Genomic DNA, 24777 nt, shown 5'->3' with positions numbered 1-24777 from the left:
TTATGAAAATGTTGGATCTGAGCTTACATTCCTTGAATAGCCTGGAGATCAGGATCTTTAGACCCCCTCCAACAACTTTTGTATTTCGAAAACTCATAAACTTTGGAGTTTAAATATAGATAATTAGAAACTAATTCACTAAAAGTAATACTTATAACATCATGCTAATAGATTTTTATCAATAAAATGCATAATGTAAAATTTTAAACAGACAAATTTGCAACAAGTTTACACAGTTCAATACATTGTAATAAAAGTTGATTAATTTTAAAAGAAACGAAAGTCCCTGGCAGAAACTAGAAAAGGAAAGTACTGCCTACTTGTATGCTTCCCATGGCATATTCAAATCAGCAACATAAACATGGATCCTTGAAATTTTAGCTGTGCTATCAAGAAGATCTGTAGTTGATGTAAAAGCAATTGTATTTCGACTTGAAAGTGACAGTACTGCTTTTCCTTCAGTAATCCTAAAACACAAAAACATAGAAAATCATCTAAAAACAAATAGAATAAAAATAATTTTCTGAAATTTTAAAACTGAAAGAACTATTGTTACTTTCTAACACTTTTAATCTATATTTTCATATAGATTAACACTCTGGTAAAAACATAATTTACCACCAAAATATAGAAGATGGTTTTGCTGTATTTCTTTATGCTAAAAGACACGAAATTAACAGTAGTTGGCTTGAGACTGTAAATATTTTACTCATACCAACAGAAAATAAATTATCAATAGTTCCGTAGATTGGCAATCAATGTAAAAACAATATGCCTTTTTCTGTTGTTCAATTTTTTTTTCCTTTCTTTCTTTTGAGTGTGTATGTGTTTTGGCCTGTGATTGCCACAAAATAGCATATTTTAACATAATTTTGAATAGGGATATAACGAATATTCAGCTACTATTTGATCCCATTCCATTACTAAATATTTGGCAAGTCGAATGGTTGGCTAAATATTCGGCTATGTATTTTTTTTTTTTTTTTTACATATTTTTAGCAAAGTTTTCTTTGTTTGAATTTGAACAGATTTATAAAGAGTAATCTAATATCTTATTTTTTACTATATATTATTAGAAGTAGTTTTTACACAGATTTATTAAGTTCTAAAATTAGCAAATTTATGTTCTGAAAAGCAAAGGGAAAAGTTAAATTTGTTGACTTGAAACTAGATTACTTTACACTGAACCATGAGTTTTATTTTGCTTTTGCTGTTTCTATTATAGAACAGCATTTTAACAGGGCATTTCTAATAGACTTTATTCCTTTATTATCATTTTTTTCCTACTAGGTAAGACAAATAACTGTGATTTTCAAAATTTAATTTATATTTTGAAAACACATTTCTTTTCTTTTTTTTATCTTTTCTTCCTACATTCTTTAAGCTCTTTTATCTACTTTTTTTTTTAACATACAGCATTTTGAAAAACTTAAATTGAGATTTTTAGCATTAAATTTTTCATTTAAAAATTAAGTCAACTAAAAATTTTGTTTCGTGATCTACCTATTTATTTCCTTTTTAAAAAACTTTTGTGTTTATTGACTTAGTAGATTTAGATATGTAGATTTTTTCAATTTCTTTCTTAAAAATACGATAATTATAAAACTGAGATGTTAGGCCAAATATGCAGTATTGGGCTTACTATTTACTATTCGTTATAACACCAAATTACGTTCTATTGTTATAACACCAAATTTGAATATAAAATGTAATGTAATTTTTCATATAAACTCACTAAGTTTTTTTCAAAAGAGTATTGTTACATAGGCTTCTAAACCAACCAGTCAAAATAAATATTGCTTAGTAATGCCTTTTAGTTACTGATCTTGTGAATCAGTGACTAAACTTCCATAATTTTGCCAATAAAATAATTTTTATTTCATTATTGTTCCCAAGATGAGAGTACCTCTTGATAGCTTACATGCTTAAAAATTAATTTACTAATGAGCCCTTATTTCAGCAATAATATTTCTAATTCCTAAATATCATTGCTCTATCTATTTAATTCAAGATAGATGAATTATATTGATTATAATACAAGTTCAAAATAAAGAATATAGCTTAATCTGAGCAGTTTTCTATGAAGACAAATTCGTACAATCAACAACATTAAACGTTCAAAAATGGTCTGTTAATGCTAAGTTAAAATTTACTAGCATTCCTTTATTGTTATAATTTTTAAGGGGGGGGGATTCAATTTTCTGCTGCTTAGGTGCAATATGATGGAGAAAAAAAACGGGAAACGGGTGATACTTTTACTTATAATATTAATACAGAAAAGTGAAAAATAAACATTTCACTATATTTTCCCGTATAATTTTAACCATTTTTGTTTATGAAGTAAGCATGTGTGGTTGACTTGCTTTTAAAGACAAGATCACTATAACGACAACTTCATTTGATGTTGTGAATTGTCACCATAACGAAATTATACAATACTTCAATTAAAGTTTTAAAACTGTTTTACCAATCCGTGTTAGTAGAGGCACTGGGAGTAATTTTTCGAAGAACAGAATATATGTGATCCATTTTGAAAACAGAACACAAAAACTTATTTATAAATTTTGCTGCTTATAAATTAAAGTATAACATCTATAAGTATAATTTAGTTAGACCCGCTAATAAACAGAAGACAAATGAACGAGTACAAATAATAAGTAAACAAACAAAACCATCGGCTAATGCCGAACAGTCATGGTTACGATTATGTTCTGTTTTGAGGATATGATTCTCTTATAAATTTTGTCTGCTGCACGCTTAAAATAATCTGCTGTGCGCTTTTATCTTACCCTTTATAAAATTTGAATTCTAAAAAAAACATAAAAATATTTCTGCGCAATTTTTCGAAACTGATTTTAAACTAATAAAAAAAATTTTTTTAGGATCATTATATTTACAAAAGAGTATTTTTAAATTAAAAATTTTATTAAATTAAATAGGTTTTTTAAACTACTAATTTCAGGTGTGCAGCCTTTTTGAGGGCTACTTTCTCTGCAGAATGGAGAATGATCTTCCTCTGGTGCAGATCAAAACTATGATCTGTGGTTGAATGAATGGATGCATGAATGGGTTAGCCCTATAATTATAAACGGGTGTGACGTATGAGAGTGGCAGAATTTGAATTCTAGGTCCTAGAGGGCGCAGCTGGAAGACAAGATCAATCACACCTCTTGTCCTAATGGCCTACTACAACAACAACAATTTTGCTATCTATATATTTCTAATAAATCTTGTATACTGAATTGAATGAGATGAAATTCACTGATATGATTAATAGTTTTTAAATTATAAGTGTCCTCTTCATAATATCAGCAATAGAAAAACAGATATCTAACCACGTTAGAAGACACATTTTCGGGTAAAAATATTTTTCCTGTGACATAGACATTTCATCCCTGGAAACGGCTTTCCTCAAATCCCCCTCATCTCGAGACCTTTGATGCTCCCTAGAGATTAGCCGGCAAAACTAGATTGCGGTGATTTACTACTATTGTATTGTGAGATATTCTTGGTGGTATCCAATGAAGACACATAATAACAAAGATATAAGTTTAATAAAACTATAAAACATAACATAACAATAACATGCTTACAGCACGTAACAAGGTTAGCGATGAACATCTATTAGGAATGGGTATATATACTCTCTGGAAAGGTAAGGCAGCGCCGCTATTCAGAAACTACAGGCTGTCGTCGTTGACTCGTAGTGATGACGGAAGGTGACGTCGGTTGACATCACAACAGCCTTTATGCCAAGAGTTTATTGCCAATGAAACATATTGAGCAAAATCATACAAAAAGGAAGAGCATACACGCTCTTCCTCATTTTATAAAAAATTTTAGTTAAAAATCATTAACTATAATTCTTATTTTGCGTTCGACGGAGAACAACACAGGGGAAAACATCAATCCTCTGAGCGGGATTTATAATCTGCAACCATTGGCCTCATAGTCAGGCACGCTGACCGCTTGGCCATCAGCCCGATTGAGAGATTTATTGTTGAATTAAACGCTGAAAGAATTTAGGTTTATTTATTTATTTATTTGGTTGACGCGGAGAAGAAATTTAATTGGTCTACAAAATAATCCTGAATGACTAATTCGATGCAAAGTTTGCAGTTTTCTGAGAGCTCAAAATCAAAATTTGGTGGTTCAAACACTTTTGGAGAGACACAAATTCGTCAGAGGAAAACTTTTAACGGAAACATTTTTATTGGAGGCTATAAGGGAGGCTAATACCAATGAAATTAAATAAAATTTTGTATTTGCGAACATGTGAGATTTGTAGGTTGAAAAGAACACTAACTTTTCTTAAAAAGATTTTCGTGCTGGTCATAGCTGAATAGACGGTGAGGGGAAATTGGGAACAGCATGATTGAGGCGCGCTTTGCTTGTCTGTGAAGAGCGAACCTTTTGCATTCAAAGAGATGGTTCACAGATTCTGTGGGGACTGACAGATCACACAAAGGAGAGGCCACGAGTTCGACCCTGCTCCAAATTGCATTTAATTGAATTGTATTACTTCGGGTCCCACAGTGAACTGATCGTAAACACACGGTTCTCAGTAGAACATCGAAGTCAAGCGCCACAGGCTACGGTCAGTGAGGGTGTGGGTGACCACTTTGATCAGCCTGCGTAGGGACCGAGGGTGAGCGGTATCGGTCCTCGTTAAACTACTTCATTGTAAAGTGCTCGACTTTACGCGCAGGTCGTCAGGCTATCAAAGCAGGGGAGTCATCTGCTCTGCAGGGGATCAAAATTACGATGACATGTCGTCAGATCATCCTCAGGGATGCTTCCCAGACAGTCGCCAATAGTTCATTGTGCATTTCTAGTGCAACGTAAAAAAGAAATCCCTAACTACCTACTTCAGAGAAGCGAAATTCAAAAGTATTTTCGGTTTGGGAGCTGATTGAGAGAAATATTATTAAATGGAAGATCAGAAAGAAAAACGTTTGTGGTATTTCGAGTTGATCCAGAGGTTACTGAGTTCGCTGTTTGAGTCTAAACATAATGAATATGACAAATTTTCGAAAGAGACGAGTGTTCACTGTATATCCCAGGATCGTTATATCGGAGGTCGACTGTATAAAACTTCTCAAAATTAATTTTTTGGTCACCAACATTGCAACAAGTTTCAATTACGAACATGCATGAAGGTTACAGTTAAAGTTTTATTACGTAATCACATTGTCACACTCCACCTTTTTGAACTGGCAGTTTGTTTTTTTAAAAAAGATTCCGAGGAAACGCGCTGAAAATCTCGTAGATAACAATGTGTGACATAAGGGTAGATTCTGCGGATATTTTGCTCGTTGTTAAAGCATTAGAACGATTGAAGAACCATAAAATTACTTCCTGCTCCCGGCATGAAAATGAGAAATCTTATTTCGACAACGATGAAGCTGAAATCGAGAAATATGAAACATTATTACGTTCTGCAGGAAAGCTAAAAACGTATTTCACTATGGAATCCATCGTTGAATTCAAAAATATCGCCGAACGTTTATCCACTGACAACTTGAAGCAAATCCTCGCCAAAATGTCCTTACCCAAAGCACTGACATCGTGCGGTCGCCTGCTCATCGACCACCACGAAGAAAATCTTTGCTCTCTGTATCTGTCTTCTGCGTTAAAATTATACTTGAAAGCGTTTGAATCAGTCAAACATGCATTCTTTTATGGCAACGGCGCGCTGAATGAGAAAATGCTACGATTTTTGAGACTCTCATCGAAGCATCGACTTCATCAGGACTTGTATGTTGAGTGTTTGAGGGTGTTTTGTGTACAAAGTGAACAATGTCCGATCAAGAGTGTTAAATCCTCTGCAATCTTAGAGGACATTCTCAATATTACGCATGCAGCCAAAATTGATATATTCAATGTGTGGAGCACTGGGAAAGAAGCAATGTCTTGCTTTCAATTCTGTTCTTCATTGTTTAGTGACATCAATAACATTGTATCCTTGATACAATTCGGGAAGACAGATTGCGTATCGGTATCAAGTTACCTCCATTGGTGGAATGCATTCGTAAGGTAAGTACTTTTTGTTTACATTTTCAAACATTCAATTTGTGATAATTTACCTCAATATTTAAATCTTTATTTTTATCAAACAATACTGTATTTGCGGGAACTAGAGTTAGAGGTAGGCATAAGATCAGATGGCTTGACTGTGTGGAAGAGGGTTTTAAAATCCTAAGAAATACTAACTGGAGAATTATCGCAAAGAAAAGAGCAGAAGGGAGGAAGGTTCTAGGGAACGCTCTGACCCACAAAGGGCTGTCGTGCCTATAGAATAATAATACCATAGTTGCATTGTTTCAGTTATCTGACAATAGTGTTTTGGAGCTTTTTGCAGGCATGTTTTAATGTTCACACCTTATAATAGCATCGTATTTCAAATAATAGCATACATTTCATTAGAAAACTAAAAGGTATGTAGGTTTTTCCTAATAAAATGTTTTTTTAAAAGAAATAAATGTTATGACCTGTTTTATTCTGAGCAATTCGGCACCAAATATAACTCAAATTTTCCAAGTTGCAGCAAGAAAGCTGCTAACTGAAAGCAGAAAGAAAAAAAAAACATATTTTATTAATAGTCTTCAAACTATTTTGTTCAAAGTTATTTATTCAAAGTTTTGTTTATAATTCTGTTGTTCTCTCTTTTCAACTTTTAATAAACTTATTAAGTTAAAACTTGGTAATAGTGAGTGTAGTTTAAATTCATACTAGCACTTGAATAATTAGAAAATATTTTATTATACAATTTTTGTAGTCAAAGTACTTTTTCTAACTATATATACCTTACTATATACAAGTAAGAAAATACAGTAATTTCTCTTACTACATTTTCTTACTATATTTTCTTACTAATATTTTTCAATTTCGATTTCTTTTATGTAATATGATTAAAAAAAAAAACTTAATTAGCAGCCGATTTAAAGTTGTTTCAAGTCATTAACATGATTTTTATAACTGATCAGGCGTACAAGTTTATTTTATAGTTTATTTTATATAGCTCATATTATTTTTTATACATTTTAGCTCTGTAGAAAATTAAACTATAATAGTTCTTTGGATTGTTTCAATAAAGTGGTTGTATTTAACTGTTCCTGCGTTATAAAAAAAAATCTGAAATTCTGTAAAAAAAAAAATTAAAAAAAAATCAGAATCCAAAGTTACATTTAGATAAGTTAAAGAAAATCGGGAAAAAAATTGTACATTGGTGCTTTCTATGTGAAGATGCGCTCTGTCGCTGTAAGTTACTGACCTAGTTCTCAGCCTTTAAGACAATCAGATTTCAATCTTGTTACTGTAAATAGTTCAGTGTTTAGAATGAAACATATTTTTTTACGAATTTGCTCTAAAAAACTACAATCAAAATGAAAACTATAAAACTATAAGAGTTGCTCAAATGAAAACTAATTTAATTTCAAAATTCTAAGGAAAAGCATCGTATTGATCTGATTGTGGTAACTTTAATGATTAGCATTTTATTACAATAAAAGAAAAATATTAAACTTTTGGGGTAAATAATAATTTCGATTTTCAGTAAAAATATCCTCAGTGGTAGACGAATCAAGGGTTTGACTCCCCTTTCCATCAGGTTAACCATGGGTGGTTTTCGTGGTTTTCCTCTACTTATAACGCAAATGCGTGTTAGTTCCATCAAAAAGTCCTCCACGAAAGCAAATTTCTCCCAATATTTGATCCAGGAGTTCCCTCGTCTTCTGAATTGGGTTCGAAATTACAAAGTTGAACATGAGTACCCGTTAGCTCAAAAAATTGGGTCGGTTATAAAATAAAATTGGATTTGATATTTTCAACCTAGTCTTTCTTAGTAAATATGAGTAGTATTTTGTTTTTGTTTTTAACTCGTTCAAAAAAATTTTTTTAAAAATATTTTTTGAAGTTTTTGAATCATATTTTTTTAATGATTTTTTATTTTTAAGCACATATTGCTTGTAAATTATTTATTTTTTCGCTTTATAAATTATAATTTTATTATGAAATCCAAAAGCAAAAGCAGATGTTGAACAGAGTTTTTAAAGTTATAAAGAATTTGCCTCTGAACTCTAGGCAATGTTTGAATTTGGAGAATATTAAAAATCATTCGTTATTGCAATGCAGTCCCGATGTGCTTGAAGATTTTAACTAAAACTCCTCTTTATATTTATCAGATATTTATTTACATTTTATTTTATTCATAAATTGCGTATTTATTTTAATTTTTTTAATGTTTAAATACAAATTACAAGTGATAATTTAGTTTTACATAGGATATCTAATATAAAACATGTACGTAGAAATTTTTATGTACATTATGTTTTTTTAAACACTTTGCTGACCGGGGTCTAATATAAGCTGGCCACGCTTTTATTTTTTAACAGTTACAACTAACTATTGCCAGGATTTCCACCGTCTGTCTGCTAAGGACATTTTTGATTTAATTTGTAGCGGATTTCCTCATTTCAACAGAATACTTAATAATTATGTTGGCAGATGAATAATTTATGAAGAACGGTGATTAAATTTTTAAAAAATATATTTCATTTGATAAAGAAAAAAGTAATAGCAAATTACACTCCAATTTCGACAAAACTCGTGGTCAAAAATTCTTTAAATAACCTTTTTTCTGTCTGCCCGAAGCTCTCCAAATCTCAACTCCCGCTGTTAAAAAAAAATCACCAATAAAAGCTCTTTGTAAGTTCAAAGATGACTTTTTCATCATGCTTTCCTATCATTTTCAACTACGCACTAAGCAATTGCAGCATTTCTTCTAACTAGAATCGATTTCTGTTTCATTATTTTGACAACCGAATCTTGACAGTTTTTAGAAGCTTACTTTCAAGTTCTAATAGCATTTTAAGAATTTTCAAAAATCATCAAAATCCTAACTCTGACGATGATATAAATCAAATTATTACTCACTGTCTATTTTTATTTTGTTTATTACCTGTACCCTATTTTTACAGGCTTCCTGCACACATAGCGACTGTTCGAAAGTTCGACCCGTTAATTGTGCGTTCGCTCCAAGTTCTGCACTTGTATCTTACTGACTATTTCAGAATGTCTCTCCCTTTTGCTGCAGAGTATGTATTGAAACTGTTCTGGAGTAGCATAACAGACCCTTACTTGACTCGAGAGGAATTTCAGAACAGTTTTCTTCCAGAATGTGCAAAAGAGAAGACTGTACTGAGAGATGCCTGGACTTGGTATGAGTTTCATGTCTTAGGAGATATGAAAGATTACGTGAAAAATCCCAGGTCCCTACGTCACCTCTCAAGGTGCTCTGTGAGAGACCAAATGGCCTGGTGTCTCCAACTTCCATCTGGTGTTGAAAGATTGCCTGGTGTATCAACCGAGTTAAAGAACTATATTCTTTTAAAAAACTGCATTTCATCCTTCTTTGTGTTCAGTTGATGACTTTTAATCTCATAGCTGTGACGTAAGGTTTTATTATCGTCTGACATACATAAGCCACTACTATTTGTCTGAATTGTTTAGAAGCCTTTTTTTATGATGCATCATATAAAAAAATAATCATTTTTTAATGTGAGAACATAGAAGATTAGCAAATGAAAATATACTTTAATGATTAAAAATTCGACGGTTGGTGGCTTAAGCATATTTATATAATGTATCATTTTAGGAAGAATAATCATTTTATTATGTGACAATATTTTTTAACGTGAAAAAAATGGATGGTTTATGCGAAATCTATTTTTATGATGCATCGTTTTAATAAAAATCATTTAATAATCTGTAAATATGTTTTAATGATTAAAAATTAGATAGATGATGGTTTGATTTATCTATTATTGTGATATAACATTTATTTCACCGGTCGTTAAAAAATAATCAATAATTTGAAAATTCAAAGCAAAGCAGACTGAAAGCTCCAAATTTTTGGAATTTAGTTAGCAACTAAATTTCAGATTTTTTTTTTTTTTTGAACTTTTAAAAGCTTGAAGAGTGGGAGCATTTCTTTCTCTTTACTAGTTCTTTTATTGCTTGACTATTTTTGTGCAAAAATTGGTTTGTCACAGCACAAATGTCCTGAGCAGTTTTTGAAAATATTGAAATAAAAAGGTGTCATAAATTCTTTTGTTTTCCCAACTTGAGATTTCATTTTATTACCTGCAAATTAACATAAATAATTCAGGAACAAAACGTTCCAAACAAACTCTTTTAAATGATCTGAAACATTACGTTAAAAACAGTGACATGCGGGAGGTAAATATGTAAACAAAAAAAATAAAACTTAACTGCAAATTCAGTAGCTTATTTGTACTATCCTGTATTTAGAAAAAAATATTCCCATTGTTTACCTCTAAAACTTCGCAAAATTAAAATGCAAAAGTCACGAATATAAGGCGAATAAAATATCTATACAATAATGGAAAAAGCTTTAATTTTTATTAAAATTATAGGAAAGCAAAATGTTACGTAAAGTTATGTAAAGCAAAAATGAGATCTAAAATTGCAATAACTTTCGAACAAATGGGGAATTTAAAAAAAAGGGAAGCTCTTGTTAAGTTGATAAATCATCGCTTTGAAACTAAACCGTGATAACTCAAAAAAGCAAGTTTCTCAGGAGAGTGATTTCTAACTTTTCAGGAACTTCCACTGACTCGAAGCTATGGCGACTATTGCAAAATAGTTTACATTAAAAAAAAAAAAACCTGTTTCTTTACATTTTTCAATGAACCAAGCCTGATTTTTGTAGCATTTCTAATTTTGTAGTAATTGCGAAATAAGTTAAGGTACTTTGAGTTGCAACTCTTTTCTCTAAAACTTTTATTAAAAGTGGAGAGTTATTTCAAAATACAACGATTTCCTTCAAAATATCCTCCCGAATATTACATATTTCATTTCAAATTTTGACATACAACAGTGTAGAAAAAAAATCGCTCTCCTGAAAAATTTGCTTTTTTGAGTTACCACGGTTTAGTTTCAAAGCGACGTTATCTCCTCCAAGGTTTTGTTGCACCTGGCACACTGCTACACTATTCCCTAAAACCGAGAAGGCGAATCGCGCCAATGCGATTACGATTTATATACTCTCTAAATTAATTTTATGGAACTAGGAAGATAACACGTTGTTTCTCTAAAAGGGTGATTTTTTTTTCTACAAAATGAACAAAATATCTCATTTTTCGATTTTTTTGAGTTACTACGGTTTAGTTTCAAAATGACGAAATACGAATTAATGATTCATTTCTCTTATGCACTCGGTTGCAGTGAGTGTTGTTTTTACACAGATTCTCAGATATTAACACTAGATTGCTCAAGGAAGTCATTTTGACTGCTTTTTAATTTCAATTAGAAAAACAATGATATATATAATGACACAATTTCTTAGAACGTTGTGACTTTTCATGCAACATAAATTTTTATAGTGTTAATATTTACTAATAGCTTGTTATGTAACTGTAAATAATATAAAAAATATTAAAAATTAATTTTAAACAAATTTCTTTACACATTAGTTATTCTTACACAATCCAGTCATTTTGACTGCTTTTGGGCAATATACTAAGTTTCAGTCTTTCTAGTGTTAAGCTATTCGATAGATTTTTCTACAATTTATGTTAAGACATTGCTTTTGATATTGCGTTGTTTCAATAGACTGTTGGATTTATGAATTGTCCCCACCGTAGTCTACAACAAACCCATGTGAAATCTAAATAATTAGATGTTTCAATTACCAAGCTATTTTATAGAGCAACACTTTGACAAGTTAAATCAGGAAACCCTTAAAATACTCCAGAAGTTTTCGATTCCGGGGATTCTACGTATCTGTTCTCTAAGGAGGAAAATAAGTTAGTACTATTTGAACGAAAAATACTAAGGAAAATATTTGTTTCAGCCAGCGAAAATACTGTCCGGAGTTCTAATATTGAACTGGTCTCAAAATCCAGAGAACCAAATATTGTGAAAACTATAAAGGTATATGGTTTAGACATATCTATTTGGTTTGGACAAATCTAAAGATGCAATGATTTGAACTAAAGTTGAATTTCAACTTTAAAAGTTAAATTTCAAAGATGTTAAAGAGATAAACAGTACACCAGATAGCTTGAAATAGTTGAAGAAGAAAAAACTTTACGTGAAATTCGATTCATCCGATAGAGAACTGTAACAGCGGATAATTTCCGATAGAAGACAGACTTGGTTTGAAACAGGCTGTAGAGCTACAGAAGAAGTTTAATGCGTGAGAGCTGTAAGTGCAATGTGTAAACGCGAGTAAGCTTCCCTAATGTCTGTCTATAGTTTGAACAAGTCATTTGCATGCAAGTTTGTCTAATTTCAATTCAAAATTAGAAGTTTTATGTAATGATCATCTGCGAACAACTCAATGTTATTCTCCTTTTAAATACTATGAAAAATGCATGTTACATTTAGAATACTTTTAATAGAAACTATTTAGTGTCTATAGATCAGCAATTTTCCAAAGAGGTGAAGAGGTGCGCGGGTTCTTACTCGAAAAGATGGCGAAAATTCAACAAATGCAAAATCAAATCGGTAGTTTGATGTTTTAAGCCAAAACAAACCGCGAGATAATGTATAAATTAACTTGCCTTTAAACTTTTATTTAAAGTAATATTTTATAAAATTATAGTAATACCTTATAGTGCACAGTGCTATTTTTGCTCTTAAGTATAAATCTAGTACAATATACGAATTTGATTTTGATTCTAGAAAAGTCCTTAGCTATGACTTACAAATCATATAAGTTAATATCACTTTTATAAGTTAAAGTAGAGTTCTATAGAGGTTGAAATATAGATGTTAAAACTGAAAATTATGAAACTTAATAAGTTGATGAGATTTACAAGTGACTGACTTCCTTTATTGTTTGCTTAATTTGAGTTAAGAGAAAGTGTTAAAGAACAAAAAACTATTTAATACAACAAAGTTGCATCCTCCACTTAAAAAATCCTCTACTGAGGCAAAGAGTCTGACTGACTGAGACTGACAGACTGAGCAAAATGCTTGATCTGAAAATTCCCTTGTTTTCTGGGTTGGATTCCAATAAGGCTATGAATTTTAACATTGCCTATAGTAAACCCATGTGGGTCGGATGTTCAACGCCGATAATAAAATAAAATATGAAATAAAATAATTGCTAAACAAGAAGTTCTATCGTTTTCAACGTCAGTTTCAACAGTACAAAATAAACATTAATCCGATAGTTTAATACTAGCTATGAAATGAAGTAAATGATTCATTTTCATGAATATTTTTTTATGTCATCAACATAAAGTTAGAAAATCATTACAATGTTCCAAAAGAATATACTCTTTCACACTCTTGGGGACAAAAAGTTTTTCAACACCACAGGGTAGTTGGAGACATACCGCCAATTGGCGGCGAACGGAACACCTTGAAAGATGAAATAGGGATCTTGGCTCTTTGGTGCAGATTTCATTTTTCAGTACATGGTCACTATACCAGGACCAGGTTTGTTCCAGTGTAAACATGTCCACCGCAGATTTTGGAATCAAACTTCTTTCGAAGTCCTCTTGACGCAAGAACGGATCTGTAATGCTGTTCCACAATAGATTCAGTGAGTAGGCTGCAGTCGTTGGAAAACAGAACTTGTAACGAGCAGAAAAAAAGGAGTGTAGGATTTGAAGGGAGCGGAAAGTTGTAATGCTATAATCGTTTTCTACCGCTATTGTGTTGAGGTACCTATTGGAGACAATAGAAAAAAAGCACATAATTTATACAAAATACTTACAGGCACCAAAAAAGCAATATTTGACAGGAAATGAATTAAAAAAATAACGCCAATAACTGTCGGTAGATGTCGCAAGCTACGACAGACTATGCCATATAGGAATAGGTGTCATTTGCCTTCAATGATATAGAAGATTATGTATAACGTGACACCTGCAAGTGACGTAATGTGGGTGTCTCGATCCTGATTGGTTGCTGAAACGTGACATTTGGTTACGTTAACAACTACTATTTCCTTTCTATTTCGAGTGAGCCAAGCCTGTCAAGTATCACTTCTCTTGAGTAACACAGCCGATATTCTTGTACAAAGATTCTTTCACAAAGATCTATAGATTTACACGAAGTTTTACACACTAAATCTGTAGATTTACAGGAAGACTTACGACAAAGACCGGGAAGTCACGTAGAACATAAACACTTATCATGCATCGAGATTGCCAGACACACAAAACAAAAATATATCTCGGTTACAATAAAATACATAAACAAATAATAAATCTTAGTTAAGTAAAAGAAGTAGACTAGAAGGACTTTGGTTTTAACAAATTCGGTGTGCCATACGACTCTCTATTTAATTAACTTAACGTTAATTATCATTTTAAGTTTTGTAGAGAAACTTAGCTAACTTTTTTTTGTCGTATACCTGTTTAGGCAGTGGGGGTGCGATTGTTCCTGTTTTTCAGTGGCGCCATCTATGACCAGGAATTCGACTTCTACCACGCCATTCACACGACCACAACCCGTTTATAGGGCGGGTCACATTCACGCACAAAGGAGAAAGGACAGAGAGAGAAAGAAACATCCATGCCTTGCCCGGGATTCGAACCCAGGACCTTTCTGATGCAAGGACAGTTCCCTACCTCCTACACAGACCGGTCGGCAACTTAACGTTAATTATCATTATTAATTAGTTATGTAGAGAAACTTGGCTAACTTACTTTCTCTAAATAAACACACCTTTTTTTAATGAATTTCGATTCTTGACCCTCAAAATAAAGGTAGCTAGCCGCTATCGACAGGTATCGATAGTTTGGTCTGTGGGGCGGTCCAAAGTTTGTACCTTTTAATTTTACTTTCTATGTATTTCTCCATATCTCGAACTTTTTAAGAGTATTGAAAAATTCTCATAAGCAATTACAAAATTTGTAAGTAATGTCGTTTCGACGCATTAAGTATTGGCTAATCTTAAAAACCAATTCATTTTTGATCCCTCATTGAAAGGTTGTTGCTAACGGGGGTGAATACATTATTGATCAAAAATAAAATCTTGATAACAAATATCAAATACTCCGAAGAGATATTATTTTCCGGTACCCCTAATATTAATTTTTTTATTACTTTATTTAATAACAGTCGAAAAATCTTGAATTTTGAGACACACAAATTTTGACATGATTTTAAAGTAGGTGATTTTAAATGTACCTTATATAAAATGCACGAATATCAATATCGAATCAATATAAATATAAAATCAGTCTAATAAATTGTTGGTTATCAAATTTAGAAAACGTTTAGTTGAAAAAAGTCATATATCTAAAATTTTATTTCTATTCAGTATATTTTGTTCAAATTTTGCATTTTGCCATTTAAAAATAGTAAAGTGCTCGACTTCCTGCTCAAGTCGTCGGACTACCGTAGCGAGGTACCATATCCTCTGCAGAGGATCTAAATTGTGATTGCATGTCTTCGGATCATCCTAAGGCCAGACCAGACCATCGGCAATAGCCAATTGTGCAGTACTAGTGTGACGTAAATAACTGCAACAGCGCTATCTTCTTCTTGAAGTGCAAGTACCGTCATGTGGGGCTACTTTGTGCAGTGGGGGCAACTTTGTGCAAATTCGAATTTGGCACCTTTCAAGTGCTGCTATTCAGTATTATGTTTCTTTCACGTTGAAAATGTGTGGTATTTGAAGATAGAAGTCTCCTCTATTACTACAAACATTTTTTCGAATTTTAAAACAATCTCAGAGTGTGTTTTGCTTATCCAATGTCAACAACTTTCCGAGAGCGTCGGACGTCGAAAAGTGTGCGTAGAAACTTTAGCTGTGAAATGCAAAGACGTTGATAAAACAATTGTCGTAAGTGCAAAATTTTTCATTTATATATTAATAAACAATTATATCATGTTAGCGTTAAAAAAAATTTGAAAATTAATAACAAATAAACAGAAAATGAAAAAAAGGTGCACTGTGGCGCTACTTTGTGCAAAATTTCATTCGCTTTTTTTTTCGACAGAAAAAATGGTCAGATGTTATAAAAAAAATACCTGGAACGAGAAACTACCGTGATTACACTTTAGAAAAGCTGCAACAATGTTTGCAAGCAGTTGCTGGTGGTATGTCGATTACAGAAGCTTCTCGGAAGTACAAAATCCACAGAAATACTATCTCGAATAAAATTCACAAGAAACACGTGAAACGTGCTAGTAAACTATTATTTTTCTTCTGCAAAGATTTTTCTAATGAATTAATTAAACGATTTAACACATAAAAATATATTTTATAGGGCATCAGGTGATTTTGACAGAAACTGAAGAGCAAGTTCTGTCACGTTCATTCAAGCATGTTATGTTCAAACTTATCAATATTATAAATGTTAATGAATATGTAATAATTATTATTTTTGAAATTTCATCTATTTCAATGTTCAAAAATGTATATGGTTTCGTTTTGTTTAAACTCAAATGTTTTGAAATAAACATTCTTTTTAAGAAAAAATTCTTTATAAAAAATGGTTTTTTAACGCTGAAAATTATTTTCAAACTAATATCTTTAGATATCTTGATGTTTTTTTTAATTAAAAATGTCAACATTTAACTTTTTTAACAATTTTATATAAATATTTCACTAAAATCATGATTATTAAACTGAATTCCTATCGCTGCACAAAGTAGCCCCACTTGGGAGCTACTTTGTGCAAGGTATGTTTTGACTTATTATTTGTAAATATTACATACAAATAATGCCAATATTGATCAAATTCACTCGTCTGAGTCCAGTTATGAATATAATATCAATAAATTTTACTTAAGTTTGAATTAACATAGTTTTTTTACATATCAAAGTTCAAAAACGGCGAAATCTTGCACAAAGTAGCCCCACATGACGGTACCGAATTTTGCATTTGAAATAACATAGAGGATAAGACCGCACCTTTATAGCATAAATACACTGTTTTATTTTGGATTAAAACTAAAGTGAGAGTTTATATGCAATGTAAATGGTGTAATTTAAAGCCAAACACCAAAAATTGAATAATCTTGCATCAAACAGCCAAGCTTTCACTCCATAAGAAAAATATTTTCTCTCAAAGGTTTGCAGTTGGCGAGCTTTGAATATCAAGAAACGTCAAGTAGATTGTTGTTGTTAATCTACGTCGCACTAGAGCTGCACAATGGGCTATTGGCGACGGTCTGGGAAACATCCCGGAGGATGATCCGAAGACATGCCATCACAAATTTGATCCTCTGCGGAGGGGATGGCACCCCCGCTTCGGTAGCCCGGCGACCTGCGCGAGAAGTCGAGCACTTTACGGTAGCACAGTTTAATGAGGACCAATACCGCAGACCCTCGGTCCCTACGCAGACTGATCCAAGTGGTTACCCACCCGCAAACGTCAAGTAGAATACCACGAGTGGTTTGTTTACAATCTGAATAAGCTAACAGAAGTTAGTAGTAATTTTCAACGCTGATATTAATCTACAGAAACAAAAATTTGCAGCGATATATATACACAGAGACAAAAAGTAAATAAATAGATCACCCTGAATAACTTTTGATCTAATGATCAGATCTTCATGTTCTAGGACTAAATCTTACTGTCACCAATAGCCCATTGTGCAGCTCTAGTGTGACGTAAATGAGCTACAACAACAACAATCTTAATGGCTCGAAAAGGTGACCTCGAAAATGCTATTTATTTAGTGCAGGCCATATTTTAAGGGATGAAATCAGACTCAAAAATGTATTATTTTCTCGGAATAAATAAATATTTTTTTCGATGTACATCTTTCACCCAAAAGATAAGTGGTAGCCGAAATATGGTCCCAACAGTTTGGTCAGGAAATAGGTCCAAAGTTCAAGTCCCTTAATGTTAATTTTACTTTTGCGTATTTTACCATAACTCGAGAACTGTTGAATTTTGTTGAAAACTGTTGTTGAATTGTCGAATTTAAAAATGTTTTCACACAATAATAAAATTCGCTTATCCAAAGATAATTCCTTGGAAAAAATAACTTTTAGTCAATATTTATTACTGTTTATTATTTTTTATTGTTTTATTTCATAACAGTTGTAAAAATTTTGAATCGAAACGTAAGGTATACAATTGTTTACATTTTAAAGATTGTAATTTTACATGGCTAAATTAAAAACTTAAACGAAATCAATCTGGCTTTTAAAGGAATGCTTTACATTGTTTATAATTATTCAACGATTAATGAGTTGTATTTTTTTTTAAATCAATTCTATTTACTTTTGTAATAAATTTTTTGTAAACTATGCTCAATTAATCTATGCAATAAAAATAATGAATTCGAAATAGTTGTTGGAAATTTCAATTAATAGAATGAATTGATTTTTTGCACTAATGTTAAATAATTTCTCGGATGTAAAATATTTAATAAGCTTTTAAATATACAAAAAATTATATTTTTTAAATTGTTATGGTAAGTTTAGGTTTCAATTTTTTCGCAATGAAATCGGAAACGAAATTCGCGTTCGTAAAATAAAAAATTAGGAAAAATTTTAGGTAAAGAAATTTATAGTTATTTCTAGTTACAGAAATTAGTATAAATTATTGCATAAGTTTACTATAAATATCTTTGAACAATTTTTTTTCGAACCAAATGGGCCAATTATGAACATTTATTATCAAAGCCAATGTAACAAACCAAATAAAAAATTCCTATAAAAATAGTGTCTAGATGTTTACTAATAAAAATACTTGACAGTATGCTTACAGTCCCTGTTCAAATTATTAGACGCACTGTATGTAAAATCTTAATTATCAGGTGATACTGTACAGCTTTATTGTTTTTACGCAACTGAAACCGGTTTGCACTTTTTAACGTTCTTGTATGAATTGGTTAACATTGTAATGCAATACTTTAAAAATAAATACAAATAGGAAATTTATAAAGATCTCCTGTATAAAAACCTATTACATGTATGTTTAAATATAAAAGTATTGCATATAATTTCGTGCAAAACATGTAAGTATTAAAAAACTACACCGTGTCTAATAATTTGATCTACGTATTACTATATAATAATATAAAACCTGATATAATAAATATTATATATTTATATAATATACGGTCTTATTTACCCAATGGTCGAATTTATATTATATATCACCCAATTAGACCTATTCATACACGGAAGTAAACAAGTGCAAAACAGCTTCAGTTTCGTAAAAACTATAAAGCTGTATAACATCTCCTGATAATTAAGATTTTACGTAGAATCTTATAGAGCATCTAATAGTTTGACAAGAGACTATAAATGGCACCAACAGATAAGTTTTATTATTAAGTGAAACAGTTTTAGAGAAAAGCTATTTAGTATTTTGATGTATGTCCCTAAAAAATGACATACAGAACCACGTTAAACTTTTAACAAATTATGGAATAAGAAATGCTCTTAAATTATTATTTATGCTGCTTTGGAATAATTCTTTAGAATAATTTTTCAACTATTTAAGAATTTTCTCATATTGTGAAATATATGTGTAATAAAATGCTTTTTTTTCGCACGTAAAATCTAGGAATATCAGAAAATGTAACATACCCAACACACATAGCTTTATCTTATAAATTTATATGTTTAAGATAGTATAATGCAGGGCCTGATATAGAAATCCTATTCACAGAACTGTTGGGGCCTCATTGATCCTTAAATTTACAATACATTGGAAAATGCCTTTAAACGTTATGCATCAAAGTAAATTATGATATTTTATTAAATTTGTGCTTATATATATTTCAATTTTTGTTAATTCTAATAGTCAATTTGTTCTAATGGACAATTCTGGACATGGTCAGCAGGGCGATGGACTCACTTTTGTAAGAATGGGAGTTCTAATCCAGCCGGTAAAAGACTTCCAGTGTAATAAATGGTGATTGATGCTTGTTGAATCTGTCGGGTCACAAACTCCTCTATGCACACATTACAAATTATTTCTCTGGGGGTACTGCATTGTAGATTGATCGCTCACTGGTTTCAGGTCAATATTACCATCTGTGGATGAATGATTGGATGTGCGAACGGGTCCACCCTATAAAACGGGCTTGGCGTATGGGTGGGACTGAAGTCGAATTCTTGGCCATAGATGGCGCCACTGGAAAACAAGAACAATCGCAACCCCTCTGTCTTAATGGCCGACGACAACAATAGAAATAGACAATTCTTATAGATAAACACACGCAAATTATTTAAACATTTCGAGGGCTCACATAAATGGGGGGGGTCTCTAGAACGGGGCCGTGATGTTTTAAATAAAGTAAAACGTGACATGATGTTTTAAACAAAATAAAAAAGAAATATTACTTTTATATCATTTAAAAATAAAAGTATATTTTATAAGTAGTGAATATAATTAGCGCATATTACATTAACATCAGCAGAATTCAGAATTAGCAGCTGTTAACATTATAGCCCCCCCCCCCTTTGCAGAAGTACTCGTTTATCATTTTAAAAAATTGAGTGTGGAAGCAGAATCACACGTGGAAGTATCGGTGTAGACATTCCTAGTATTGAATTAAACTACTTAAAAAAAAATCACGTGTTAACTTCCGTAAATCTCCATTTCCGTTACTACAGCATTTTTGAAATAAATCCGAAAATTAAATAAAGATTTTTTGTATTTTTCGACAGTGACCGGAAGTGCTGTAGGTATTTTACCGCCCGTATTTCCATGTAACTGTATCTGATGTATTTTGAGACCACTGTGATACAGTAAATAGTGAAAAGAGTACAAGCGGTTATATAATAATAAGAGGCGAAAAGATAGTAAGCATATGGTTTGAGCGGTAATAAAAACCCAGTACTAGAAAAGAATCGTCATAAAACATTTTTTGCCTTATCAACAATATACTAACTTCAAAGTCTAAATTTAAATGATAATTAGCAAAATAAACTCGCCTTCGCTACTATAAAATGTATCTATAAAAATATATCTATAATCTAATGCATAAGATATATCTATAAAATATAAAATATATCTATAAAATGCATAAGATTTAAGTTCAGAAATTACATTATTTACTTGTACTATAGAAAACAAAATTAGCTCTTTGAAAATAACGTCTCGCACAATAAGCTGTAGTAGGCAGCTGTAAACTTTCTAGCCGGAAGTTGTAAAGGTAAAGAGCTCGAGATCTGTTTTTGTTTACGTTCGTATGGGAAGCACCATCCATAAACAATACATTTAATAGAACAAAAATAATCAGAAATTCCACTTACTTATCCATAGATGACTTCAAGTAACTATAACTTTCTATAGAAAAGCACTGCATTTTTCCGAATCTTATTAAAGGTATAAAATTTTGAACATTTTCGAATAAAGAAGAATAGAATGATTTGTATGACCTTCTCCATTCTTCTGAATTCCGCCATATCTCCTCTCCTGTTTTCCACACATGCAATATATCGATGTTGAAATCCTGTGTTATTTTCAATATATCTTCTAAGATTGGAGTATATTCGAAAGAATGGCCTAATAAATAGTAGTCATCCGTTATGTAAAACACCCTCAGAATTTCGAAAAACACGCTGTTGGGAAGGCGGTGTTTACAAGCAAGTCTCAAAAATTCTAGAACTTTCTCATCAACGGAAACATTATAGTGGAAGTAAGCCCTCTTCACCGCCTCCATTGATTTTAAATAAAACTTCATGGCAGACGTTAAAAACTTTGTGCACTGGTTTTTTTCGTGAAACCGTATGAGAAATCGACCACACCACTTTAAGGCTAAGGAAGGAGACGTATCTTTAAATATCATTTTTAACTTATCAGCTGATGTCGCATCCTCATCAATTATAGGTTTAATAATGCAATCTAGTCGGAAATATCTAACAAATCTATTATTAAGTGTTATAATATTCTGATATTTTTCAACAGATGTTTCTTCTTCGTAGAAATTAATATCCTCTTCTTTAAGATTGCAACAACATATTGTTTCATCAGGAGTTTCTTTCAATTGTAAGGATTTAAGAAGTAGCAAAAAATCGCGATAATTTAAACTTGATGAACACATAATTCATACAATTTTCTGAATAGATTTGGAGTAGGATTACTTCATATATTTTAAGATTTATTCACTAAATTATGATCTACGGCTAATTCAACGCTAATTTTAAATTTAGAACACTACTAAACACTATTTAGACTACTAAACCAAGAGATATCGAGGAGGTGACCTCTATATACTAAAATCTGGTTCACGTCCTTTTGACGACAATAAATGTTGGAACATGCATTATAATACGTTAAGATATGCTTTATGTATGACTAACAATGTAATATAAGAAATATGGTTAAGATAAGCTTTATCTCTAGTAACTTAGTTGAGAAATGTGATATGGTTTCTGATAAAATACAGTAAAACCTCCCTACAACAATATTTTGGGGACCAAATAAATATATATATTGTAGAGATATATAATATTATATCAAGAGCCTACATAGTTTGGGGACACAATATGATTTCTTTTATTTTCAACGTTATATATGTAATAGCTATAATTCTATTTATATATTACATAAAAATTTAATTTGATGAATGGTAATTATGGTTAAATATGAAATCAGATAGGAATGCTACATCTGTGACTTCTTAAAAGATAAGGGAGGCAATTCTAAGAATGGAAAGTCTTGGGGTGGTCTATGCACATGAAGGATGGGGTATTGACTGTGGTGAAAGCCATTCACTGAGGTGACAAGAAACAAGATAAGTACATAATCAGCAGTGATTTTTCTCTTGTCAGAAAAGATGGGGGAAAAGTGACAAAATATGATAAAATAAGATTTTTTACATTATTTGAAAGCTAATTATAAATGAAGAAAATAAGGTTAAAATTTGAAGGGAAAAAATAGTTTTGCAGGAGTTTATTGCGTCAGAGAATATCGCAATATTGAGGGGTGGCTAACATTAAATCATATGCAAGTTCGTCGGGACCACGAAGCATAATTGTAATATAGGGAGTTATTGTTGTATCGGATATCGTAGTAACGAGAGTTCAGTGCATTTCTAAATTAATTTTTCTAGATTCTTAAACTAAATATTTTTTGTGTAATTTTGACAATAAGTTTCAATTTTGTAAACTTTTTTTTAAAATTCTAATATTAGAGTTCTATTACTTTTTTTTTTACTATTCTCATAATGAAAAATATGTATGGGATAAAAATTTTATATTTTTCTGTGAATTGTTGCACCAGAACTCCAAATTTTATGTTGCATTTATACAAACATTTGTTCTTACAAAATTCGGGTGTGAGGATTTCAAATCTAAAGTGAGTTTTGCTTCTAAAGCTGCAGTTTTTCTTTAAAAAAATGAAATTTTTAGTCCAGTTTTTGTTGAATGAAATGCTTAAAAACAGAGGATCACGTACATGCTGCGACGAAATTTAGGGAAGTAAAGGCCCATCATCAGGATTAAAATTGCATAGAAGCCCATGCCATGCCCTGAAATGTCAGAGTAAGCGGTTAGAGGCGCTTTCTTATTATGAACTGTTCAGAAGCTTACGGAGACAGTACATAACGGGAAAGTGCCTCTAGTGGCGTATGATGATAATTCCGAACATGAGTTCATAGGCAGTTTTAATCCGGATGATGTGCTCTAACTTTCCTAGCAGTTTGTCGCAGCATTTGCTCTTTTTCCTGCTTCTAAATTTGTACATTTCAACAAAAAAAGAATAGATATGTCAATTTTTAAAACGAATGTAGCTTGGAAAGTTTCCGTTTGTTTTAGTTTTCATTTGTAGAAATGTGGGAATCAGTAATTTCTCAGAATAAATTTTGAGAGCCGAGATAGCTCAGGGGAAAGAGCGTTTGCCTTCCTTGAAGTGAACCGGGTTCGAATCCCAGCGATGGCTAGTCGATACGAATTCCGCATCCATCTTGCACTGACCACAGTGCTGACGTGAAATATCCTCAGTGGTAGACGAATCATGGGTTAGAGTTCCCTTGCCGCCATGCCAACCGGGGGAAGTTCTCGTGGTCTTCCTCTACATGTAACGTTCTCCATGTGTACATGTAACGTTCTCCCAATACTTGATCCTGGAGTTCCCTTGTCTTCTGGATTGGGTTTAAAATTACAAGGCTAAGGAGTTGAACGTTAGTAGTCGTAAACCCAAATTTAGGTCGACTGTTCAACGACGGTTTAAAAAAAAAATTGAAAAATAAATAATACATTTTGAGAATAAGGGAGAACTGACCAACCATATTGGACAAGGGATATGGAATATATTATTTTATTAGAGAATACGTGCTTCTTTATATTCAAATGCAAATATCACCCTGACAGAACAAGTGATTCATTTTAAAGTTAAAAAGGGTTATTTTATTGTCTAATTTATGAATGAGAACATTGTTTTAGTCATGTCAGAACAGATTCCACCCAACTCTTTTGCTTGATAACAATATCAACATTATAACAAAGCATGTGGAATATACTCCTATTGATTGTGAGTTGTTTCTTACCTGTCAGTGTGAAAATAAGTTATCTATTATCGTTATCTTCCCCATTCTAATGAAATTCAAGTTCACCTTAAAAGATATTGCTCCTCAGATGTACTTCGAAGCATTATTTTCGTATACAATTTGACGAGGAATCAAAAATTTGTTCATATGCACAGTGAGCCAGAAGACCATGATCTTTGGTCAAAAGTCAAAATTAAATTTTCAACTAAAATATGTTTAGGCAGTTTTAATATCGTCCAAATTAAGTATTCATAATCATTCCAAACATTATGATTTACTTTTCGGTTTCTGAACGGATGATTTACTTTTCGGTTAAAGCGGTTTCCG

General features: G+C 31.7%; 3 protein-coding genes across 4 annotated transcripts in view; 1 reads left to right on the top strand and 2 right to left on the bottom strand.

Annotated features, from left to right (window-relative positions):
* The window catches only part of LOC107440536 (mediator complex subunit 16), a 41224-nt gene extending 37857 nt beyond the window's left edge, over positions 1–3367 (bottom strand). The window contains exons 1-2 of one of the 2 annotated variants that reach the window (XM_087154015.1): positions 3336–3367; positions 321–467 (exon numbers count right to left, since the gene is read on the bottom strand). In XM_087154015.1, the coding sequence (XP_087010141.1) occupies positions 321–467; positions 3336–3352 (164 nt within the window). In that variant the 5' untranslated portion in view covers positions 3353–3367. Of the gene's footprint in view, positions 1–320; positions 468–2467; positions 2725–3335 lie in introns of those variants that run through there. The other variant, XM_043049781.3, reaches the window with a different exon arrangement.
* Positions 3368–5052: 1685 nt separating this feature from the next.
* LOC107440535 (uncharacterized) lies at positions 5053–9805 on the top strand. The gene is made up of 2 exons (XM_016053490.4): positions 5053–6036; positions 8979–9805. The coding sequence occupies exons 1-2, from the start codon at positions 5276–5278 to the stop codon at positions 9424–9426; spliced, it is 1209 nt and encodes a 402-aa protein (XP_015908976.3). The 5' UTR covers positions 5053–5275; the 3' UTR covers positions 9427–9805.
* A 3381-nt stretch (positions 9806–13186) lies between these two features.
* Positions 13187–22204, bottom strand: LOC110283546 (uncharacterized). The gene is made up of 2 exons (XM_043049780.3): positions 21215–22204; positions 13187–13701 (listed from the first exon to the last, which is right to left on the bottom strand). The coding sequence occupies exons 1-2, from the start codon at positions 22003–22005 to the stop codon at positions 13263–13265; spliced, it is 1230 nt and encodes a 409-aa protein (XP_042905714.2). The 5' UTR covers positions 22006–22204; the 3' UTR covers positions 13187–13262.
* Positions 22205–24777: the final 2573 nt, after the last annotated feature.

This window comes from Parasteatoda tepidariorum, chromosome 10 (assembly GCF_982258835.1).
Source record: "Parasteatoda tepidariorum strain Cologne lab strain chromosome 10, Ptep-v5.0, whole genome shotgun sequence".
Classification (NCBI taxonomy): Eukaryota; Metazoa; Arthropoda; class Arachnida; order Araneae; family Theridiidae; genus Parasteatoda; species Parasteatoda tepidariorum.
The sequence above is the reverse complement of the archived record's forward strand: the minus strand, read 5'-3'. Positions and strand labels throughout refer to the sequence as shown.

Bases quoted from the DNA above. Each gene is read 5' to 3' on its own strand.
- LOC110283546 (XM_043049780.3), bottom strand. From the start codon at position 22,005: ATGTGTTCATCAAGTTTAAATTATCGCGATTTTTTGCTACTTCTTAAA. The intron at 13,702-21,214 runs GTAAGTGGAATT...TGTCTCCAATAG, and splicing joins TTGAAGTCATCTATGGATAA to GTACCTCAACACAATAGCGG.
- LOC107440535 (XM_016053490.4), top strand. From the start codon at position 5,276: ATGTGTGACATAAGGGTAGATTCTGCGGATATTTTGCTCGTTGTTAAA. The intron at 6,037-8,978 runs GTAAGTACTTTT...CTATTTTTACAG, and splicing joins TGGTGGAATGCATTCGTAAG to GCTTCCTGCACACATAGCGA.